Here is a 24,724-nt window from a genome sequence, read left to right on the forward strand (position 1 = left end):
CAGCTGTGGGTGCAGCGCCTGTGGGTGCAGCGCCTGCAGGTGCAGAGCCACCTGGCCAGCCCTGCGCCTAGGAGCTGGACATGCCGGCCACTTCCAGGAGCCGCGCGGAGTCAGAGCAGGCAGGAAGCCTGCCTTAGCCCCGCTGCGCCACCAGCCGGGAGCTGCCTGAGGTAAGCACCAACCAGCCAGAGTGTGCACCCCGAACCCTAACTCCCTCCCAGACCCTGCACCTCCACCCGCACCCCAGCCCCCTGCCCCAGGTCAGAACCTCCTCCCACACCCTAACTCCCCAGGGCCAGCAGGGAGCTGTGAGCCCCAGCCTGGTATCCTCCCCTTGTGCTGCTCGGTGAGGGAGGGAGGGCTGCAGTTCATCTCCCATGAGCAGCTGCTGGGTCCTGCTTCTCTTTGGGGAGGGGGGTGTTGTGGTTTCCTTTTGTGCATTGCATGACTGAATAAAGTGTGTAGTGGAGCAAAGAACCACCTTTTTTTCTGTTCACAAGAGATTATTCCTGAGGGAATACTGTGCCAAAAAATTAAAAATTCTGCACACAATATTTTAAAACTGCAAAATTCTGCAAATTTTGTCAATAAATAAATGTGGAGGCTCCAGTGTGGCAATGGGGAGCACAGGTCACTGGCTGCATGGAGATGGGAGATCACCCTGTAGCCTCCCCTCTCCCCCAGGACAGGGGCTCGGTGGTGAGGTTGCACCCGACCTGACACAGTACAAGGGCCGGGCCTGCCCCAGAAACACACCCAGAAAAACCAGGTGTGGGCAGGCAGGCTCAGCCCAGCAAGCTCCAAGTGTGAGGGGCCTCAGTGTGGTGTGATCCAGGTGTGGGTGAGAAGGTTCTGTGTGGGGCAATCTGAGTGTGGACAGCTTAAAGGGGGGTCCGGGTGTGGGTGGGGATCTGTATGCACAAGGGCTCATTGGGGGGTTCTGGGTGCAGGGGCAATGGACTCTGCAGGGGGGGGCCAGGAGAATGTGGTTAGGGCTCAGCAGGAAGTCTGGGTGTGGTGGGCTCAGCGGGGGGGGTCTGGGTGCTGGGGGAGTGGGGCTTAGTGGGGTGAGGGTCCAGGGGCAGCTGGTTGGGGCTGAGCAGGGTGGGGGTCCGGGTGGTTCATCAGGCTGCTTCAGGATTATTTTAGCATATTCTGAAGTCCCATCCTCCTCCCTCATACCCCCCCACCCGCCCGTAGCAGCCCAGCCGAGACTAGTAGCTGAGCCTGGCGCAGGGTAGGAGCCACCGGCCAATGCATTCTAGCCCCCTCCACCCCACAGTGATTTACCTCTCTGCCAGTTGTTCTGGGCACCCGAAACAATGCCCCCACACTGCTGGGGAGGGACGTGTGACCGCTTTTGTTGCTTCCCTTTGCTTTCCCGTCAGAAAATCATTTTTCTATGGGGAAGCAAAGAAATCTGCAGGGAACATGAATTCTGCACGCATGCAGTGGTGCAGAATACCCACAGGAGTAACCAGTGCTAGATGCCATCTGCCCTTATCAGGAAGAAAGGCTGAGGCTAGTTATTGCTCCTCTGGGACGATGCAGATGAGAAGCTCTCACAACAAAGCACAAGATAGCTGAGGAAAGAGCGTTCTTATCATGTATTCTTCTTGTGTTGTCATTTCTCCTTTTACTGTGATTCTTCAGAGAATAAAACTGTGAACTCTGTCTGGAAAAGCATGAGTGTAACATTTGCCACAGGAATCAGTGGATACTGACCTCTGTCATGCAGTGGGGGTGATAAGCATTTGTAACACTAATGCTAATGCCAGAAAATAAATACCAGTCTCTTAACAATAGTCCTGTGTGTCAAGCATTTATTATATGGGGTGAGAAGAAAATAGAATCTTTGGCAAAAATGGACCTAATGAAGCCACTTGAATACTTGAGACTGGCACAGAAACAGACAGGGAAGATGGTAGTTCTGTTTCCATATTTTCCTTGCAGAAATATCAGAATGAAATCCCCCATACTGCTGCAGGTGGCAGACACAGAGACATTGAAGATTTACAGTATTTTCCAGGGAGAGGGTGTAGGAATGCCTAACTGCTAGACAAAGTCATTCTACAATTTCAATACTGTGATCCATGCAAGGATGTCACGTGTGTTGTGGGAATTAATTATTTAATGTTTAAGTGCATTGAATATGTAAAGTGCTAAGCATTATTATTCATGACAAAGACACTTTAGTCCGGACTTGTACTTTGTTAGGGCAGTAATTACTGTGGTGATTCATGTCCACACTACCCTCCTTCTATCGGTGGGGAACAGGGAGCCGGGAGCCTCCAGGCAGCAGCCAGGCTCCCTGCAGGAAGCCAGGAGCCCAGGCCTTAGAGGAACTTTTCATATTTTGTGCCTTATTTGCCCTGCTACTATATATATTGTATCTACTACCAAAACCAATTTTGTGCAGGAAAACTTGAGTAACATCCTTCAAGTAGTAAATAACAAAAGAAGATCTGAGTCTTGAAGCAAACAACAGCTGCATCAGTTAGATCACTTTGAGCTTTGTTGAAACACACACATTAAGATCTACTACATAGAATATTAAAGGATAGCGCTGCTTTGAAAAGTGATTCTAAAAAATGATATAAAACTGTTCCACATTTATTGTGTCTCCGTGACTCTAGGTCAAATCTTATATTAAATTTATAAGCACAGAGATGGATTGTCTAGCTGCTGTCCTTCCAGACTCATATGGGAAATGTGAGTCAAAATGGGTTTTTCTTCCTGGCTCAAGCATCCCCAACAATAAAGGTTCTGCAGTTAACACTTGTTAACAAGGCAGTGGTCAGTGCATGAGGCAGAATGGAATCCAGCTCCTTCTTTCCAAGCTGCAGTGGCTCTACAGGGAAAACAGGAGTTAGAAGTAGCAAGATCTTATTTGGCCATGTCTATACTACCACTTATGTTGGCAAAATTTATGTCACTCAGGCTAGGTCTACACTACAGCGGGGGTCCGACCTAAGATACGCAACTTCAGCTACGTGAATACCGTAGCTGAAGTTGCGTATTTTAGGTCGGCTTACCTGGCGGTGAGGACGCGGGAAAGTCGACCGCTGCCGCGCTGCCGCCGACTCCGCTGCCGACTCTTGCCGAGGTGGATTTCCGGAGTCGACGGCAGAGCGATCAGGGATCGATTTTACCGCGTCTTCACTAGACGCGGTAAGTCGATCCCCGATAGACCGATTGCTACCCGCCGGATCGGCGGGTAGTGAAGACATAGCCTCAGGGGTGTGAAAAAAACACACAGCTGAGCAACATAAGGTATGCCGGCAGAAGTGGTAGTGTGACAGCACTGTGTCGGCAGGAGAGCTTCTCTCACCAACATAGCTCTCGTTGGGGGTGGTTTAATTATATTGACGGGAGATACAGCAGCTGCATGAGAGATCTTACAGCGGTGCAGCTGCATCGGTAGAGCTGTGCCGCTATAAACTCTCTAGTGTAGACATAGCCTTAGTCGACAAACTCAGCAGATATGACTCAGAACACACACACGGAGGAGATCTGCCAAGTAAGCGCCCATTGTCACAATCACTTTTCACCATTTACCCACATTAATACTCTTGATCCGTGAGGCAGTAGGTAAAGATGAAAAATCTTCTTTTATGTGGCAACTCCATCCTGCAGATAAATGTTTTCCCATAATTGTGTGGTAAGACAATCCCATTCAACTGCCCATTGGCACATCTCAAGCAAAGCAATCTAAGGGCTCCACTAGCACCAGAAATTTGTCAGATGAGACACACATAGGAACCCCTTCAGGCACCAGGCCCAGGGTGAGAGGGATGCAAGGGGGTCATGGGGCAGGGGCGACGGGCCCCAGGATGAGAGGGATGGGCGGGGGTCATAGGGCAGGGGTGACGGGCCCCAGGGTGAGAGGGATGGGTGGAGGGTTGTGGGGCAGGGGTGACAGGCCCCAGGGTGAGAGAGATGGGGGGGGGTTGTGGGACAGGGGCGACAGGCCCCAGGGTGAGAGGGATGGGGGGGGGTTGTGGGGCAGGGGTGACGGGCCCCAGGGTGAGAGGGATGGGGGTGGGTTGTGGGACAGGGGTGATAGGCCCCAGGGTGAGAGAGATGGGGGGGGGTTGTGGGACAGGGGTGACGGGCCCCAGGGTGAGGAATGATGGGGGGGGTTGTGGGGCAGGGGTGACGGGCCCCCGGGGTGAGAGGGATGAGGGGGGGTTGTGGGACAGGGGCGATGGGCCCCAGGGTGAGGAATGATGGGGGGGGGGGGTTGTGGGGCAGGGGCGACGGGCCCCAGGGTGAGGAATGATGGGGGGGGGGTTGTGGGGCAGGGGTGACGGGCCCCAGGGTGAGCAATGATGGGGGGGGGGTTGTGGGGCAGGGGTGATGGGCCCCCGGGGTGAGAGGGATGAGGGGGGGGTTGTGGGACAGGGGCGACGGGCCCCAGGGTGAGGAATGATTGGGGGGGGGGTTGTGGGGCAGGGGCGACGGGCCCCAGGGTGAGGAATGATGGGGGGGGGTTGTGGGGCAGGGGTGATGGGCCCCCGGGGTGAGAAGGATGATGGGGGGGCAGGGGAGGGGTCAGTCAAGTTCTTTGGTAGGTAGGCAGGCGGGGGCGGTGGTGTGTGCCCTTTCCCACAAAGCCCCGCCTACCACAACTATAATTTGCATATGACCCCTCCCGTCCCCCTACTGTGACCCCGCCCCTCTCCCTGTCATCTGTGGCTGTAGCCCCGCCCCCACTGCTGTTGACGTTAGCGGAAGGAAGCGCCCAGCTTGGGGCAGTGACGTTGTGGAGCGGCGGGGCCCGGCCCCGGCCCGAGGCCGGCAGCATGTGGGGGGCGGCCGATGCGGTGAGTGCGACGGGGGCGGCGCTTCCCGCCCGGCCCCTCCCCCCCAGGCCCGCGCTAGGGACTCGCTCGCCCGGGGCCCAGCGACAGCAGCCCCCCGCCCGGGGAGAAACGCCCCGAGCCGGTCCGGCTCCGCCCGCCCCCCCGCTGCGGGCAGCCCCACATCCCGGCTGTGCGGGGCAGACCCGGGGCGGGCTGCGGGGCGGGCGCTGTTTGTGGGGGAGGGGGGTGTAGGATTTATATCCCCCCTCCCCCCAGTCAGCGCGGCCAGGCCAGCAAAGGACAGGAAGTGACGCTCCCAGCGAGCAGGGGGAGCTGCAAGGGGGGACATGAGAACTGGGTCAGACCAATGGTCCATCTAGCGCAGTGTCCTGTCTTCCCACCGTGACCAGTGCCAGGTGCATCACTGGGCAATTATGGCATGATCCATCCCTTGTCCTCCACTCCCTGTTCTTTTCTGAACCTTGTTATACATTTGGCCTCCACAATATCCCCTGACAACAAGTTCCACAGGTTGGGCCTTGCATGAAGAAATACTTCCTTTTTGTTTGTTTTAAATCTGCTGCCTGTTAATGTCATTAGGTGACCCCTGGTTCTTGTGTTCTGTGAAGGGGTAAATAATGCTTCCTTATTTACTTTCTCCACACCATTCTTTTCCTAGGGTTTTTTTTTATATCTTCTGACTTTAGCTCATATGCTTTATGCGTCCCCAGTGCACTGGCCAAAAAACCCCACCTCAATTCAAAATTGCTTCTACAGATCTTTTGAGAAACCTTCCCTCGAACTACGCTCTCCCATTCTTCCTTTAAAATAGGATTCTTCCCATGTAACCCATTCCCTAAGAAAAGGTCAGACTGCTATTATTATATTGCGGTAGCTGTCAGGAGCCCCAGATATGGACCCCATTGTGCTTAGTGCTATGCAAACAAAGAACAAAAAGACAGTCCCTATCCCATGATGACCGGAGACAACAGCTGGATTATTGATTTGGTTATTTAACTGGTTTTGGTAGGAAAGCTTTCGCAAAGAGGCAGATCTAGGTGGTTAAGCTCCAGGTTAGTCTGAATTCCTCTTGGAGCTCTTTCTATAACTCTCAGATGAGAGCACTATATTTCTGCAGTTCGTCTTGTGAGCTGCATTGTCCCAGAGGTGTGCAGCTGTCTTGACGGGGCATGGATGGAGATGTGATCACAACTGTAGCTGGTTTCTAGTCCACTAATGACCTTTAAGCCCAGTGCCAAGGCCTTGAACCGACACTGGAAATGTGCTGGGAGGACAGTGGTGATGTACGTAAGGTTGTCCATCCCACTGAGGAGGTGAGCAGCTGCATTGTAAAGAATTTGGGGAAGGCATTCTTTTCATGTTAGCTCCCAGATAAAGTGGATTACCGTAATCCAGTCTGTAAGTAACATACATATCACTGTGACCAAATCAGGGACCAAGGAGCGAACTGAAAGAGAAGACTTGCCTTTACCACCAATGTTACTTGGTGATTTAGAATCAATGATGAATCATACAGGACCCTGAGACTTCATACCATGTTGACAAATGAGGGGGCTGTGGAGATGCCCTCTGTGGATATGTCTACATTGCAATGTAAACCCAGGATTAGTGGGACTCGAGTCAGGCTTGAGTGTCTACATTGTATTTTAACCCTAGGTTAAGGATTTTCTGACCCATGTTTGAACTTAGGTGCTCTGGTGTCCACACTGCAGTGTACAGACCTGAGTCAAAGTAATCATATCCCACAATCCCTAGTGCCACACAACTGAAATGTGGCTACTCTAGCCATAGGACTGAGGTGCACTGTGGGAATACATTATTGCCTGCCCTGTACATTATCAAGAAGCAGCTCGCTTTGCAGAAGGCTTGATCGGTTCACTCTCCGTTGCAAACTAAGGAGGCTCTCTGATAGTGTGCTTGCAGATCGGTGATCAGAACAGAATGGATTAACGCTGACTTGAACTGCTGCAGTTTGAAACGAGGGTGTGGCTTCCATTTTCAATAGAGTGGATTGCAGATTGTTGGGATAGAGAGGACTAAGGAAGTTGTCCCATGGAATAGTGGAATACTTTCGGATGATTCCCGGGATCTGAATCAAGCAGGGCTGCATCTATACTGCAAAGCAGTAGGGCTCGGACCCTGGCTCCCAGCTTGATTCAAACTTGGACCCTGGGTCCTGCCTTGATTTGAGGTTGAACCCTCCAGCCCTGCAGGGTCCTGGGACCATGGGTCTGAGCCCTGGGTTAGCACAATTACAGTGTAGACTCAGGGAGGGTTAGCCTTGAGCCCAGGCTCAAGCATGAGCTTATATTGTAATGTAGACTTACCCTGTGGGTATGTCTACACAACAAAATTAGGTCGAATTTATGGAAGTCGATCTTTTTTTAAGAAGCTATTTTATACAGTCGATTGTGTGTGTCCCCCGTAAGCGCATTAAGTCGGCGGAGTGCGTCCACAGTACCGAGGCTAGCGTCAACTTTCGGAGCGTTGCACTGTGGGTAGCTATCCCACAGTTCCCGCAGTCTCCGCCGCCCATTGGAATTCTGGGTTGAGCTCCCAATGCCTGATGGGGCAAAAACATTGTCGTGGGTGGTTTTGGGTACATATCATGAGTCGCCCCTCCCTCCGTGAAAGCAATGGCAGACAATCGTTTCGCGCCTTTTTTCCATGCGGGCACCATACTGCTTTCAGCAGACAGTGCAGTAGGACTGCTAACCGTCGTCATCGAACGACCGCTTCTGCTGCCACTCTGCTCTCCTGCTCTGGCCGCAGATGGTGCTTTAGGTCGGAAAAACTGGTCTTCCAACCACCGCTTCTACTGACACTCTGCTCTCCTGCAGATGCCATAGCATGGCAAGCATGGAGCCCGCTCAGATCACCGCGGCAGTTATGAGCATTGTAAACACCTCGCGCATTATTCTGCAGTATGTTCAGAACCAGAACCTGCAAAAGCAGGCGAGGAGGCGACGGCAGCGCGGTGACGAGAGTGATGAGGACATGGACACAGACTTCTCTCAAAGTACGGGCCCCGGCAATTTGGACATCCTGGTGGCAATGGGGCAGGCTCATGCGGTGGAATGCCAATTCTGGGCCCAGGAAACAAGCACAGACTGGTGGGACCGCATAATGTTGCAGGTCTGGGATGATTCCCAGTGGCTGCGAAACTTTTGCATGCATAAGGGCACTTTCATGGAACTTTGTGACTTACTTTCCCCTGCCCTGAAGCGCAAGAATACCAAGATGAGAGCAGCCCTCACAGTTAAGAAGCGAGTGGCGATAGCCCTCTGGAAGCTTGCAACGCCAGACAGCTACCGGTCAGTCGGGAATCAATTTGGAGTGGGCAAATCTACTGTGGGGGCTGCTGTAATCCAAGTAGCCAACACAATCACTGAGCTGCTGCTATCAAGGGTAGTGACTCTGGGAAATGTGCAGGTCGTAATGGATTGCTTTGCTGCAATGGGATTCCCTAACTGTGGTGGAGCGATAGATGGAACGCATATTCCTATCTTGGGACCGGATAGGGTGACCAGATGTCCCGATTTTATAGGGTCAGTCCCAATTTTTGGGTCTTTTTCTTATATAGGCTCCTATTACCCCCCACCCCCTGTCCCGATTTTTCACACTTGCTGTCTGGTCACCCTAGGACCGGACCACCTTGGCAGCCAGTACATAAACTGAAAGGGGTACTTTTCAATGGTGCTGCAAGCACTGGTGGATCACAAGGGACATTTCACCGACATCAACGTGGGATGGCCAGGAAAGGTACATGACGCTCGCATCTTCAGGAACTCTGGTCTGTTCGAACAGCTGCAGGAAGAGACTTACTTCCCAGACCAGAAAATAACCATTGGGGGATGTTGAAATGCCTATAGTTATCCTTGAGGACCCAGCCTACCCCTTAATGCCGTGGCTCATGAAGCCATACACAGGCAGCCTGGACAGTAGTAAGGAGCAGTTCAACTATAGGCTGAGCAAGTGCAGAATGGTGGTAGAATGTGCATTTGGATGTTTAAAAGCGCGCTGGCGCAGTTTACTGACTCGGTTAGACCTCAGCGAAGCCAACATTCCCATCGTTATTGCTGCTTGCTGTGTGTTCCACAATATCTGTGAGAGTAAGGGGGAAACGTTTATGGCAAGGTGGGAGGTTGAGGCAAATCGCTTGGCCGCTGATTACGTGCAGCCAGACACCAGGGCGGTTAGAAGAGCACAGCAGGGCGTGCTGTGCATCAGAGAAGCTTTGAAAACCAGTTTTATGACTGGCCAGGCTACGGTGTGAGAGTTCTGATTGTTTCTCCTTGATGAAGACCCAGCCTCTTGGTTCACTCTACTTCCCTGTAAGCCAACCGCCCTTCTCCCTTCAATCGCCGCTTGCAGAGGCAGTAAAGTCATTGTTGTTTCAAAATCATGCATTCTTTATTAATTCATCACACAAATGGGGGATAACTGCCAAGGTAGCCCGTGTGGGGTGGGGGAGGAGGGAAGGACAAGGCCACACTGCACTTCAAAACTTACTGAATGCCAGCCTTCTGTTGCTTGGGCAGTCCTCTGGGGTGGAGTGGTTGGGTGCCCGGAGGCCCCCTCCCCCCCGCGTTCTTGGGTGTCTGGGTGAGGAGGCTATGGAAATTGTAGAGGAGGACGGGCCATTACACAGGGGCTGCAATGGCAGTCTGTGCTTCTGCTGCCTTTCCTGCAGTTCAGCCATACGCCGGAGCATATCAGTTTGATCCTCCAGTAGCCTCAGCATTGCATCCTGCCACCTCTCTTGCTCCCGCCACCTCTCCTCTTGCTCCCGCCACCTTTCCTCTTGCTCGTCCCTCCTATCCTCGCGTTCATTTTCTGCTTTCCTGGACTCTGCCATTGTTCGCCTCCACACATTCTGCTGAGCTTTTTCAGTGCGGGAGGCCTGCATGAGCTCAGAGAACATTTCATCGCAAGTGCGGGTTGTTTTTTTTTTTTTTGCCTTCTTATCTGCACTAGCCTCTGGGACGGAGATGATGGGGGAGCATTGAAGCATTTGCAGCTGCGGGAGGGAAAAAAGGGAGAGTATTCTTTAAAAAGACACATTTTAGAGAACAATGGGTAGACTCTTTCACGGTGAACCAAGCTGTTAACATTACATAGCACATGTGCTTTCGGTACAAGGTTACATTTTGCCTCTTATATTGAGGGCCTGCCGGTTTTTGGAGGGGCTGCGGTTTTTGGGTTAACGTGCAGCACAACTAACCCCCCCCCCACACACACACCCAATTCTCTGGGATGATTGCTTCACCCCTCCCGCCCACCACGTGGCTAATAGTGGGGATGATTTCTTTTCAGCCACAGGCACACAGCCTAGCAGGAACGGCCACCTCTGAATGTCCCCTTAATACAATTCCCCTCTTTCAACCAGGTGACCATGAATGATATCACTCTCCTGAGGATAACAGAGAGAGAGAGAGAACGGATGTTGCTTGAATGCATTCCAGTAGCTGTACTGGCTGCGAATGCATCCCAAGTCTTCAGGTCCAGTTAATCATTAAACATGCTTGCTTTTAAACCAAGTATTATATTTACAAAGGTACAATCACCAGAGGTGCCTACTCCGCCTTCAAGGTCCGGGAGCCCGCCTTGGGAGGGTATTGGCTCCAGGGTGATAAACAGTTCCTGGCTGTCGGGGAGAATGGTTTCTCCGCTTGCCTGCTGTACGCTACCCTCCTCCTCCTCATCATCATCATCTTCCTCGTCCCCAAAATCCTCATCCCTGTTGCGTGAGACTCCCCCCTTTCAGGAGTCCACGAACAGGGGTGGGTAATGGTGGGGGCATCCCCTAGAATTGCATGCAGCTCATCATAGAAGAGGCATGTCTGGGGGTCTGACCGGGAGCGGCCGTTTGCCTCTTTGGTTTTTTGGTAGGCTTGCCTGAGCTCCTTAAGTTTCACGGGGCACTGCTGCAGTCCCTGTTATAGTCTCTGTCCTTCATGCCCTTAGAGATTTTTTTCAAATATTTTGGCATTTCGTCTTTTGGAATGGAGTTCTGATAGCACAGATTCATCTCCCCATATAGCAGTCAGATCCAGTACCTCCCGTTCGGTCCATGCTGGAGCTCTTTTGCAATTCTGGGACTCCATGGTCACCTCTGCTGATGAGCTCTGCACGGTCACCTGTGCTGATCAGCTTGCCACGCTGGCCAAACAGGAAATGAAATTCAAAAGTTGGCGGGGCTTTTCCTGTCTACCTGGCCAGTGCATCTGAGTTGAGAGTGCTGTCCAGAGTGGTCACAATGGAGCACTCTGGGATAGCTCCCGGAGGCCAATACCGTTGACTTGTGGCCACACTACCCCAAATTTGACCCGGCGATGTCGATTTCAGCGCTAATCCCCTCGTCGGTGAGGAGTACAGAAATCGATTTTAAGAGCCCTTTAAGTCGACAAAAATGGCTTCGTTGTGTGGACGGGTACAGGGTTAAATCGATGTAACGCTGCTAAATTCGACCTAAACTCGTAGTGTAGACCAGGGCTGTGAAACACGATGACAGCGAGTTCCTCAAAGGATATTCCCCTTTCAACCAGTATTTCTTGATTTTGCTCTGATTTAATCTGAGTCAGCTATACTTCATCTTGCAAGCATTGTGACATCCTGGTTATATCTTAGAAAATGAGATACACAACTGTGGTTTCAACTGTGTTGAAAGTTAATGAGTCTTTATTGAGTTGTAGCCTTCATCCATTGCAATGCAAAAGTTTGGGTTTTTTAAACCACCACTAAGGATTTTATCTCTGTGCTGTAACCTCAGAGTTGATTGTGAGGCATCCAAGATGTTAACCATGGTCATGTGATTTTGGAGTTTGGTTGGCACTAGAATTTAAATATTTTTGTATAGAAATAGGAGTTTGGGAAGGTCATCTGAATTGAGTATGTACTTTTCAAACACTGGATGGGCTATTGCATTTTTCAGGGAGGATGGCATGTTCTCTTCTCTGAAGGATGCATTTATTATTTATAAATTTTACAGTTACTTTTCACTAGCTTTCACAAGCCAAGAAAGGGTATATATCACTTTTGCATGCAGTGGGTTAAATGTTTGTAAGGGCTTCCAGGCATGTCATTGTGTGTGAAGGATTCTGTTAGGGGAGGGTGTGACAGTTAATGTTGTGTGGTTCAGTTCCAGATTTTCAGCCTTCGCAAGTCTTCTCGTTGATGATTTCTGCAAAGTAGGATGAATGCTCTGCCAGTGGTTGGTGCTTGAGTACAATGTTTGGATTAATGGTAAAACAGATTCTTTCAATCTTATTCCACATCATCAAATTAAGTTGTCAATTCCTGTGACTGTTTGTTCTTTTTTATGCTACCAACACTTTTAAAGTCTCTTACTGATATCTCTCTGTAACTACACTTAATGATTAGAATACCACTTCTGTTATACTGGAGATAAAGCGCTGATTTTGTTGCAGTGAAAAAAATTAGGACTGTAAGTTCTTGTCCCCAGATTCCCTAACAGATGTTGTAAGTACTGTTGTTTGGAGACTTACAAATTTTACTGGCATATGTAGCAGACTAAGATGTCTTTCAAATGTGTTTACAAATAAAACAGAAAAGTTCAAATATGCTAACTGTAAATATACCTAAATTCAAGAGCACTGAATTAGTTTTCTTTCAACTTATCTAATGACATCTGTGGTACAAACCAGTCCAAATTTGACATGTCTAGCCTCATCCATTTTAGAGTTATAAAAGCACAATATTTCTGATACATTTGTATGGAGAAAACGTGTTCTGTTCTCCCTCCCCTCCTTCTTTAATCCCCTCCCCCCCAATAAAAAATAGCTTATGTTGTGTTTGCCCCATCCTCCCTCCTTCAGGTATCCCCCTCCCCCTCCTCCCCATATATATTTTTAAAAATAGTTTAACAGATTAGGTTCAACTGAAAAAGAGGTTGTTAAAATGAAAGCTGGAATTCAACCTTAACTTCAGACAAGACCAAGGAAATGCCTGTTAGCTGATAAAAACAGTTGGAACAATAATCTGATGATTACATGTCCCTCAATAGGAAAGTGTTCACTGTTTGTGATAACGTGTTCACAGTCTGAGGGTGTTGCTAGAACCCCATATGCTTTTGGGTGCCTAAGTAGCAGCAGTGACCAGAAGCAGTACTTCTTTGTGTGTGCTTGGCTAGAAGATTGTGACCTTTTCTTTGGACTCTGCTGCTGCTATCTGTGCCTCAAGATTAGATTACTTTAACGAGCCTCTTGGTGGGACTAAATTTTGGAGACTATTCAAAATCTTCACCTTGCTTGTCGGTGTGGATTGATTTAAATCAGAAAGACGGAAACCTTGATTTAAATAATCAATTTTAATCTTGATTTGTGTTTATACTTTTTAGTTATTTTCCTGAGGAAAGGTTGATTCGCATTGGTTGGTAACTACTGCCACTAAATACAGCCTTTACACTAAATGTGGTACTGTTTTTTGCTAACTGGAAGGATATATTGTATCTATACACATTTACTTAAGCAATTTATATAGCTTAATTGACATTTATTCAGATTCTTAATTTTTATATTTATATTATGTTAGAAAATGGTGAATGATACATTTCTTATTTACTAGTTAATTTACTTTTAATTTGCATCAAGCTCTATTTGAATGGAAATTGAGTCAATTAAAATGCACAAAAACAGCATTTTAAAATTATTTATGAGTTAAATAAAACTACCTTAATGTGCTGGATAGATAAGGGGGAAAAAAGTTTATCAAAGCATGTTTTGCATCTAAAACTAAAACAAAGGCAGTATTATCTGTAGTTAGTGGATTGATCAGATTGTTTCTGGTCACCATGTCCTTTAGGGTTTTAGAACTAGTAGATCTCATCCTCTCACACTTAACTTTTATTCACAGAGTGGGAGAAAAAAAACAAGCTTTCCTGATTTGACAACTGCCATTGGCTCCTTAACTGTGAATGAACTAGTCATTGAACTGAATTAGTTGAATAAACTGAAAGTAAGAAAATATTTTCTCTGTACCTGTGAAAGAGGCTACTGCTGTCAAAAGCTAATTTAGCACTTCAACAAACTAAAGTCTTGAAAAATCAGATTTTTTTTTTTTTAAAGTCCTGGGTGTTTATTCATCCAGTTGCTTGTTCAGCAGAGCTTCTTAGAGGGAATATATTACACCTGTGCTGTATGGTTTGGATTGGAGTCTTTCTGTTGCCCAATGAAATTTAAGAGCCTGGTTTTAATCAAAAGGCTCTAAATGGTTTGGGTCCTAGTTTCTGAAGAAAGTTTCCCCCTCGTTGTCTGGTAGTATAGCAGGTGAGATCTGTGGAGGTGCTTGAGCTAGCAATACCCAGGTATGACTGGAATGGGGTTGCTGGTAGGGCTTTCAACTCCGGAACTCACTCACTATCTTTCCTTGGTTGGACACAGCCTGAGTCTGTTGACCTTGTGGGCATTCTGAAGACCTCTATGTTTTTTTCAGGCATTTGAGAAAGGCCTGGATGAGAAGAGTTTAAGCCAGTTTATGGGGTACTATTTATTAAACTAGACAGATAGAAGAGTGAGGAAGTGTCTAAGGGGGCCTGATCTTCAGGGTATTGTACCTGCCTTTCTTGCCCCATATATAGTAACTTTTTAAAAGTCAGATTTTTTTTTTCAAATAAGAGTTGTATATTAATTTTAAAAAAATCAAGACAGACTAGTGTTTCTGACATAACAGATTTCTATAAATAATGGATTTTTACAGAAGATATTTTTTGTGGCTATTTCAGGAAATGCTTCAAAGAGCATCAGAAGAATTCTCTCCAAAGATGGAGATTCCTGAGGAGGAGATGGATACAACTGATACCCAATGGGGCTGGTTTTACTTGGCTGAATGTGGCAAATGGCATATGTTTCAGGTATCTAAACATTGGATTATGTTATCTGTGATAACTTCCACACTTCAAATGTACTGTATTTAAACTTGTCCTTTCTGGTTTGTTTTGAAGACTGATTCAAACACTCAGTGTTCAGTTAGCAGTGAAGACATTGAAAGGAGCTTCAAAATGAATCCAGAAGGCTCTGTTTCTTTTACTACTGCAAAATTTAACTACAAGTTAGACTTTTCAGGTATGTCTTTCTCTAACAATAAAGTATTTATATATTTTTAGGTTTCTCATGACAAGAGTTGACCAGTGCATCTTACATGCTGTTGGCCTCAAGTGTCTCTTTTATTGTAGTGCAAAAAAGCACAATTGGGAAGGCCTTCTTTATATGAATGTACATTTGACATTTTATGGAGACAGTTATGTGGTTCAGCCTTCTAGCTTTGTTACTGTAAGTAGCATACCCTGTTCAGTAACACTGGTGTTTGTCCTGTCTCCTCTCACTTGAGATATAAGTGGTGCTTTACCGTATACTCAGAGAAATGAGAACACCAAAAGTTTGTTTTCTTCTAAATATTCAAGCAGCAAGTGTTGTAGAAAACGATTTTCTGTCTTCACAAACTCTATATAAGTAATGTTGATAAAGTGATAATATAATTCAGCTGGCAGATACTTCAACAATCCAACTCTGATATGTTCATCAGAGCATCAGATATCATTCTTTAGAAAATGACTTTATGTAAAGATCTCATATATTCATATTGTATGGACTCTTTATCACAGGTTACTGATGGTTTCCAGTGTAGTTATTATGTAGTTAATTTTAAATACGTTTTATTATGTAGAAAGTTGCAATGTAATGGCTTCCCATTCTGAATATTTCAAATATTGCACTTATAGTTTCATCTGTATTTTCATATTAAACTGACCAAAGGCCTGTCATGCTCACGTGATGTGGATGTTCTGTTTTGGGATAGCAGTCTCTGTATTCTGATCTTACCCTACAACTGTAGGGTAATACAGTGGTGGACTGTATGAAAATATGTACATTCATGCAGAATTTTGAATTTTGTTAAATACTTTTTCAAATAGCTTCTTTAGAGTTTACTTTTAAAAAACAGATTTTGTAAACTATATTTAAATCTTGAATCTTTGCTTAAAAATGCTAAAGGCAGCTGTTAAGCATAACAATTTTCACCATACTGTTAATATAGTATCACTTTTATATTTAAATGTGGTACAAAGATGTTAGCTTCTGCACTGCATTAAAATTAGCATTTAGATGCAGAAGTCTAGAGTGTCATCCTGGCCTTATTAAAATCAATGTGAGTTTTGTCATTGGCTTAAATGTGCCAGGATTTCACCATTAGTGAATATGCACTGTCTGTCTTAAGTACAGTACTTATTTAGTACTAATTCCCATGGTATGTGGGAGCTCTGCTAATGTTTTGTGCATTCTAGTAGTAGTAGTGTTGGAGAATAATATTTTGAAATGCTTCTCTCAACACTTGAGACAATAATTTCTATTCAGCAACTCTAAAAATATCATTTTCTGGGTACTGTGCTATGTCCAAACACTTTACATTTCTGTAGATTGAATGTTTCTGGTACTCACTTTATTTTCATTTTATATACAGTGATGAAACAAACCAATCTGACTACTGGAAAACAGCGTCCAATAAAGCGAGCTCCCTTTTCTATCAGTGCTTTCAGGTAAGAACTAAAGGTGGTTCATTGTTGGTTCAATTCATCGTTCCTCTAGTAAGATGAACTAGAAACATTTTAAAATTTCTTCATTATTTTTTACCCTCCTCAAATTAAATCTGGGGACACAGATTGGAGCGGGAAAGCGAAAGAGGAGGAAATCTCTCCTTGCCCATTAAAAATAACTATCCACAGTTTGAATCCCCATTCAGGACCCAAGCGGTGTGTCAAATTATAGATTAGTGCAAAATTCTGTACAGAGTAGGAATCCTATTGGGGGAAGAGAAAAGCTTCAACTGTTGGGTGTGATTTAACTTATATTTTTGTGTTTTAAGTTATATCTGTGAAAATGAGGCTATCCCAATGCCTTCACACTGGGAGAATGTAAATACAGAGGAACCATATCAGGTAAGAGCTATTATGACATGGAACATACATATGATGAAACAACAATGGACTTCAGTGAAACTATACTAACCTCTCTTTTTCCAGCTTATTCCTTTGCAAAAACAAACAAATGAATATAATGAAGTTTCTAGTCTCTTTGGGAAAACAATGGATAGCAACCGAATTAAAAGAATTCAGAGAATTCAAAATCTAGACTTGTGGGAGTTTTTTTGCAGGTGAGATTATTTCTAAAACAAACATTGTACTAGGTCTGCTAATAGAATAAATCTCTTTTAAAGGCATGCAGCAGAAATAGTTAAATGCATCTAATTATAAAACTGTTGGAATACTTATTGTGTGTCTGCACCCTTTCTGCATCTGGTTTCTTTCTTCTGTTCCCTAATTGGTCCTGCTCTTGTGTTTATAGTCATATATCAGTATTCCTATTAAAGATCCTGATTTTTTTATGGATTGGGAATTTAATGATACTTCTGTAACAACCGTAAGCTAAGGATCACAAACTGCTTAAAACTTGAAAAGCAATGAGAAAATTGAAAAGCACTGTTGCAATAAAAATTTCTTTTGGGCTGAAATTTGATATGCAATTTCAAAGGTTTTATATTTAAATTTAAACTAAAGAAGAATTTTTTTTTTTTTTTAAAGGCATGTAAAGCAATCTTTGTTTCAGATCAAATTTTTATTTTGGTCACTAAGGTCAGCAGGTACAACTCAACATGCACATGGAGCAGATTTTTGGGCTAAGAAGGTACCATTTTTACAAAATCCCTTTTCAGACTAGAACTGCACTTTAAATTGATTAAGCAGTGTTTCAATTTCCTGATTTACCAGTTGTGAAAAAAAACACTGTCTTTGATATAGAGGAAAAAGTAAAACCGCACAAATTGTAGATTGGCATTCACAGCCTTTGCCATTTACTGTTATAGTCTTAACATTCCTAGAATGTATCTGTTTTTTCTAGAGATGGGTCCAGATGCATTTGAACTTTGAAGACGTTCACATCCAAATCTGAATTTAACTTTGCAGCTATTTTTCAATTATTAAAAAAAAAAAAAGATTTTTGAAAGGCTTTATCAAAAATTGTATTTGTCTGAAACAGGGAAACTATGTCTCTGCTGTTGTTAGTCTCTTGGCGAAATTGACATTGAAAAATGTTTCTAATTTTGAATGGTCGTATGAATGGGTTGATGTGAATTCCTCCTTGGTTATTAAAGGAGTTGAATAGCTGAATGTCCCTAGCCCATGTTGCTAGAAAAATATTTTTTCCTGATGGACAATAAGGTATCAGACTTGACCACAGTTTCGTGATCATTTTTAATATATCAAATCTTTGAACAGTAAATAATCATCCAACTGGTAAAGAATGTGTGGCAACTTCAGAGAGCTCCCTCATCAACATATGGAAAGGAAGAGCACAAGCATAGCTACCTTATCATGAAGGATAACATTGGGTTCCCTTCTAATCCTCTCTGTGTGAGCTGGCTGGTAGAGGTGATTACAGTCATTGTTCTCAGAAAGTATATGTAGTGGACCCCAAGATATTGTTATGATGGAGTGAACGGATCACAACAGACTCCTTGTAAAATGAGCCTTCACAGGGTTGTATTCGTTGCATGTCTAGTGAGGCAAAACAAATACTCCTGATTTGTCAAGTTTCTCACCTTACCATCTTCTCTTTATGAATTTTAGTGTAGGGTGAAGTGTCTGTGCTGGATCCAGCTCTATGCAGCAAATCCAAGTTTAGTCTGTCAGTATTGCAGAAGCCATTGCTGGCTTGAGCGTTCCTGCTTTCTTTCCTACTAAATATTGTACGGGGCAGGGTGAATTAGGAGTTCTTGAGTTTTGTTCCCACCTCTTCTCTGATCAGTCTTTATTTAATATTTGCACTTCAGAAACATTATGTATCACACGGTTGCCCTTGGAAATGTCAATATGTACCTTTCTAGAAAGGGAACTTATAAAAAGTCAGCATGAAGATATATTGGACCATTATGACAATAAAATCAATAAGTAAAAAATGAAAAAATATTAAGGTGTTACATGGGCTTAAAAGGTGCTATGCTGTAGATGAAATTGTATGGTATATTGTATTTGAGAAACACCTTGTGATCATGTAATTGCACGCTTATAGTGAATATTTACAGAGAGAGGTGTCTTAAGATTGCATATTGAGTCTTAATTTTCTCATTTCCTGGCTTATGAGTGATTAATTTTTGCAACTTTAGCCTTCTCTTAATGTATTGGTAATGTAATCTACAGTTAAAAAGTTTATTTGCTTTGATTGGTGCTTTTGTACCAATCTTACTACTTTGAAGCTTGTATATCTAACAGTGTCCCTGTTGTAACAATTTATTGCTTTAAAGTGGATTTCTATAGAGGTATCTCTGAAGTTTTTCAATTTGTGGCATACTTCTATGAATAAGAATATCAAGAAATGATACTAGATCCCCACTGACTTCTGAGTTCGCAGTGCAGATTTGTGTTCTTTGATTTTCTACCTTTTGCTGAAAAAAGGAATTGATGGGCAGCAGGGACCACTGCACAATTAAGTGTGTGCTTTAAGAATGCCAAAGCTATGGAGTTCCCACTACCCCATTTTTGGAAACATGAACTCAGGAATAGGAATCTGTTATTGCGTGCAGTATGATTATTACAGTATTGCAATATTACTATGTGTGTTAATTGCAAAGTAATATACAGAATTAAAATTCCATGCACAATGGAGTATAAAGGCATGAGGGGAATCCTCTCGGTCTAGAAACTGCTTGCCCTTATTTTTCCCCGGGGGGGAAACCTAAAGATTTGTATCAAAGTCACAAGGAAGGCTGGCAGTGGTCTCAGAGGCTCAGCTGCTTTCTGGGGTGAAATAACGTATTTGTGTGTCTGACCCAGTCATTTGGAGCAGATGAACCTCATCACTAAGATGCTGATTTTGTCATGGATATTTTTAGTAAAAGTCATGGATAGGTCATGGTCAATAAACGAAAAGTCATGGAAGCCGTGACCTGTCCCTGACTTTTACTAAAATCATCCCTGACAAAAATGGGGAGGGAAGAGAGTCCAGCACCCTGCTCTTCCCCCCACCCCGAAGCAGCTGGGAGCTGCAGGTACTCCATTGCCCAGTGGCTGGGAGGGGTCCCCCACTGCCCTGCGGGGCTGGGAGCTGTGGGGGGAGGGGTCCCGCAGTGGCAGGGGAGCTGTGTGTGCGGGGTGGGGAGGGAGAGGTTGAGGCCGATTCCCCACTCTGGCACTACAGAAGGTGGGGGCCCGCAAGGATTCTAAAAATTAATACTGGCCACTCCAGGCTTGTATTGAACTCCCAAGGTTACAGCTTTTTTCTGACCTTGGATGGGTAGATGCTGCCACCACCCAAGTGCAAAACCCCTTTGAGAAACTAGGAAGGTGCACTTGGGAATTCCTCCCTGTGGGGTACCCTCAAGCCCTTTCACCCCATTGCCGGGGAAAAGCTGAGAAAGAAAAACAGAGGAAATCAGCTGTTGCCGCCGCCAGCTAATTAAATAATGTGCACAAACCTCTTAGGAACCAAAAATCCAATTCTGTTCTTAAAAAAAGGTAAATTTTATTAAAAAACAAAACGAAGAAAATACATCTGGAAACTTAGGCTATTGCTAGATTTTAAAAAGAGCAACTACCATCAAGAATAGTTTCTTGAAGTCCAGCTTAAAGGTTACAAGCAAAACAAAAGCATCTCGGGTTAGCACAGAGGAGTCCACAAGCCATAAAGAAATAAAAAGAGATAAACCTAATTGTGTCTTCCTAGACATTTCCTGATCTACTTACATTTCTGGGGTTTCAAATGAGTAGTTTCTAGGTATGATACCGATGATTTTTCATATAGGGTGACCAGATGTCCCGATTTTATAGGGACAGTTCTATATTTGGGGCTTTTTTTTATATGGGCTCCTATTACCCCCCCCCCCCCCCATCCCTGTCCCGATTTTTCACACTTGCTATCTGGTCATCCTATTTTCATACCTGGCCCCAAGCTTCTTACAGGATAGTTGCTGCCCTGTTTGCCTCTCCCCAGGAGAACAACCACAGACAGACAAAAGGGCAGTCTTGTTTCAATTTTTAAAAGTTCTAGCCTTCCCATTGGCTCTTTTGGCCAGGTGTCCACTTATTTCCTTTTACCTATGCATAGCAGTGAGACTTTTTAACCCTTTACAGGTAGAGCAATTAGAGAACACTAAGAGGGATTTTATCACTACTGGCTGGTTGGCTATTTAGGTGGTAGAACTTTGAGATGGTAGTATTTGAGGGGCAGAATCAACTTTGGTCACTGCTCTCAAATTCAGCTGTTGCAGTATCATTTCTCCTCTCAGTTTCTGTCCAATTCCAGTTTGATTACAAAAGCTTTTGTAATGCTATGCTTTTTTTGTAGGAAAAAAGCTCAGCTAAAGAAGAGAAGAGGTGTCCCTACCATTAATGAACACATGTTATTTCACGGTACCAGCAATGAATTTGTAGAAGCAATATGCATTCATAACTTTGACTGGAGAATAAATGGTATGCATGCTGCTGTGTATGGAAAAGGTAAGCTGTAATGACTCCTTTAATACCACTCCATGTAATTTTTGAGTAATACACTTCTTTTGCTCTTCCCTCTCTAAACATATAATGGTGTCCCACAAATGCATTTACCATACTGTGGTCTGTAGGGCATTTGCTGTTGGTCTGTGGAGAATTGTTTAATCTGTCTCTCTTCTTCCTGCTAAATGTGATAAAAAGACAGCTAAAATATATTAAGTAAGCAATTCCTGTAGTTACCACAGTTGGATATTATGCAGTAGGGTGGGGCAGAAGGGTAAGCCGGTCATGGGGCAATCTCCCAACTAAGATGTGGTTCACACTGAAAAAGCTTGAGAAGCACAGCACTAGTATAATTCTTATAAATGTTGCTGGATTGATGATGAATATAAAACTGAGATATATGGCCTGATTCAGATCTTACACCATTTTGATGTAAGAAGGGATCAGAATCAGGCCCTCTAGATTTCATAATGAGACTGTTTTCATCGGGTATAATTTTTGCTGTTTGTTTTTTAAGGGACCTATTTTGCAAGAGATGCATCGTACTCCAGTCGTTTCTGCAAAGACGATATGAAGCATGGAGACACTTTTCAAATCCATGGTGTCAATCTGCAACATCATGTGTTCAGAACGTATAAAGTTATGTTTCTTGCTCGTGTTTTAACTGGAGACTATGTCATCGGAGATTCCAAATACATGAGACCTCCTTCAAAAGATGGGAGCTTTGTGAACTTATTCGACAGCTGCGTGGATAGTACTTGGAATCCAAAGATCTTTGTTATCTTTGATACCAACCAAATCTACCCTGAATATTTAATAGAGTTCTGTTAAGTTTTGCAAGGAGCCAAACTGAATATTAGTTTGGTTGTGATGGATGGTCAGTATGTCTTTGCGAAGGAAATATAACTTACAATTCTTTTTTAAATACACGGTGGTGAACAGGGATGGAGATGTGAAGGAAAATCTGGCTTACATCTGTAAAATCCTTTTGGCTTAAGGTTGGTTGTCCATCTGTTAGTCCTGTAAATAAACGTTGATGCTTTTCATATTTAGGGTTTATAAAAAAAAGTTAATATGGCTTAGCTGAGCCTTAATTAAATTGGACATTTAATGTCTTCAAAGAATTCTTACTGCTATACATTTTAAAAAATAATACATATGTATTTATCCATGTGTAAAATATATATTTATGCATATGATACAGTATGTGTACAGATGAATAATCTTTTATAAAGATTTTATTTATAATTTTACAAAATGCAGGGGACTTAATAGTTATTGGTATATTGCAGTATGTATTACTTGTAGATAGGAGTTTAAATCTACAGAACAATCCGTCTAGGGAAAGCAAAGGTCTGGAATCATAGAATATCAGGGTTGGAAGGAACCTCAGGAGGTCATCTAGTCCAACCCCCTGCTCAAAGCAGGACCAATCTCCAGACAGATTTTTGCCCCAGATCCTTAAATGGCCCCCTCAGGGATTGAGCTCACAATCCTGGGTTTAGCAGGCTAATGCTCAAACCACTGAGCTGAACCAGCTGCTAGGACTAAATCTAGGTCTCTCATACTGCTTCAAGCAACCTTGCAATAATGCTGTGCAACCTGTAAGTTGAAGTCTGGTTGTGACAGAATAATATACCTGACAGCAGTTGTGGTCAGTAATTAGGTAGGTATTTAGCCCTAGAGTCCTCTGCTAGGATCTCTTATGTGATCTATAGAATTGTTATTTAATAGTACAATGTGTTTTTTGTCATCTCCCCTCCCTCCCTTTGAAAACGTGTGTGTGTGTGTGTGTGTATATGTAGCCGGCTTCTGTTTGTATGCTACTGTCTTTCTATAGCTTGGCTGGAATTTTAAGATGCACTCAGTGTTGACATGACTCTACTTCCATTGAAGTTGATGGTAATACTCTATTGAATTCAATGGAAACAAGAATTAAACCAAAATGAAGGGCTTCTAAAAATTCCATCCCTTAATTTTTCCCTATGTTTCATGACTGGTTTTAGTAATACTTGTATGTGCTGATTTTATGTAAACCAAGTTTTCTTTCCATTTGCATAGATGCAGAGTATGGACTGTTTTTGCCAGGTAGAATCTGATTGGGGAGGAGAAGAGGGACCAGAAGAAAGATCAGAAAGACCTAAACTCCTGAAGAAGGGGGACTGAGGTGTTAAATGAGTAAAAACACATTGGCCTTCCCTCATGAGACTGCCTCTTTGGATCCCTGCTCTTGGATTCTTGCCCTGTCACACAGACCTTAGATATACTCAAAGTTGTGTTAGCTTTCTGGCTTGGGAGGGAGCATATTACTGCACATGCCCAGCCTGGCATTATGACCCAGCTAATAGAGACATGTATCCCCTCCTCCCTAAGTCCTTTATCTGTGTCTGTTCATGGACTCTTGCAGTCACACCACATGTTGGTTATTTGTGTTCTTTGAAATTTCTTGGAAACTTTGCCTCGACTTTTCTTCTTCAGCTGTTCAGGGCAGGGACGGTGGCTTCCTTTGTGCTTGTACAGTACCTAGCACAATGGGCCTCCTGAGTGGGATCTCTGGGTGTTATTGCAATGATAACCAGTGATTGGTGCTATAGAACGGTAAACCTTCAATAATCCACAAGCCTTGTAATACACACATGCATGCACACACATTAAGGCGACATCTACACTGTGAGCTAGGGGTGTGAGTCCCCTGCTCATGTGTACATACTTGAGCTAGCATGAGTATAAATAGCTGTGTAGCTGTGGTAGCATGGGTAGCAGCCGTGGAGGAATGACTAAGCCAGCCCAGTGTGAGTATGTGTACACAAGCAGAGGGAATCACCCCTAGGTTGTAGTGAACCCTCCCGACTTCTCATCAGAGATTTACTAGCAAATGCGGTAGGGTGTCCTCAGACTAAGTCCTCTTTATTTTTATAAAATATTCTACAATACATGTACTTGGACATTATGAAATTATAAGAAGTCAAAATAAAAAAAGTTGTACCCTTTTGTTTGTTCACTCACTAATTTCCAAAATCCAATAATTATTTTCCTCACATTTATTAGACTCATCTCAAGCTCTTCAGCTGGTGGGGCTAAGATAGGTTCCCCTGGCACCTTGATACTGTCTATAAAGAATGCCTGTGGTACCAGTTAAATCTGCTCACTCCCTTTCCTCTGGCTGTGACTCTTCAGCAATCTTTGTACCCAGCACCTTGGTACTGTCCCTTTTAGTGGCTTTGCCCTATTGACACAAAGTGACCTATCTGTGAGCCCGGTACCAGAGTCCCACGGGCTAGCTCATATGTCAGCAGTACGACTAGGCCTTCGGTCACTGAAATCACAGTACCATGTACAGCTGTTGAGACATCTGTGCCATCTACTTCCCCTATACAGGTAGAAAGGGTGCAGGAATGCT

The 24,724-nt window shown here is 44.5% G+C and overlaps 1 protein-coding gene across 4 annotated transcripts; it reads left to right on the forward strand.

The window, feature by feature from the left end:
* Window positions 1-4,784: 4,784 nt before the first annotated feature.
* PARP11 (poly(ADP-ribose) polymerase family member 11) lies at window positions 4,785-22,244 on the forward strand. Of its 4 annotated transcripts, none has more exons than XM_065418616.1 (8): window positions 4,785-4,826; window positions 14,569-14,697; window positions 14,788-14,908; window positions 16,302-16,377; window positions 16,704-16,776; window positions 16,861-16,991; window positions 21,176-21,327; window positions 21,842-22,244. In XM_065418616.1, exons 1-8 carry the CDS (start codon window positions 4,806-4,808, stop codon window positions 22,153-22,155), a joined length of 1,017 nt encoding a protein of 338 aa, XP_065274688.1. In that variant the 5' UTR covers window positions 4,785-4,805; the 3' UTR covers window positions 22,156-22,244. The 4 variants fall into 4 exon arrangements, with proteins under 4 accessions (XP_065274688.1, XP_065274697.1, XP_065274706.1 ...); XM_065418625.1 differs by lacking the exon at window positions 4,785-4,826 and adding an exon at window positions 12,057-12,071; XM_065418634.1 differs by lacking the exon at window positions 4,785-4,826 and adding an exon at window positions 14,016-14,033 and having other exon boundaries at window positions 14,623-14,697.
* The last annotated feature ends 2,480 nt before the right edge of the window (window positions 22,245-24,724 follow it).

The sequence above is a fragment of the Emys orbicularis genome, chromosome 1, assembly GCF_028017835.1.
Source record: "Emys orbicularis isolate rEmyOrb1 chromosome 1, rEmyOrb1.hap1, whole genome shotgun sequence".
Classification (NCBI taxonomy): domain Eukaryota; kingdom Metazoa; phylum Chordata; order Testudines; family Emydidae; genus Emys; species Emys orbicularis.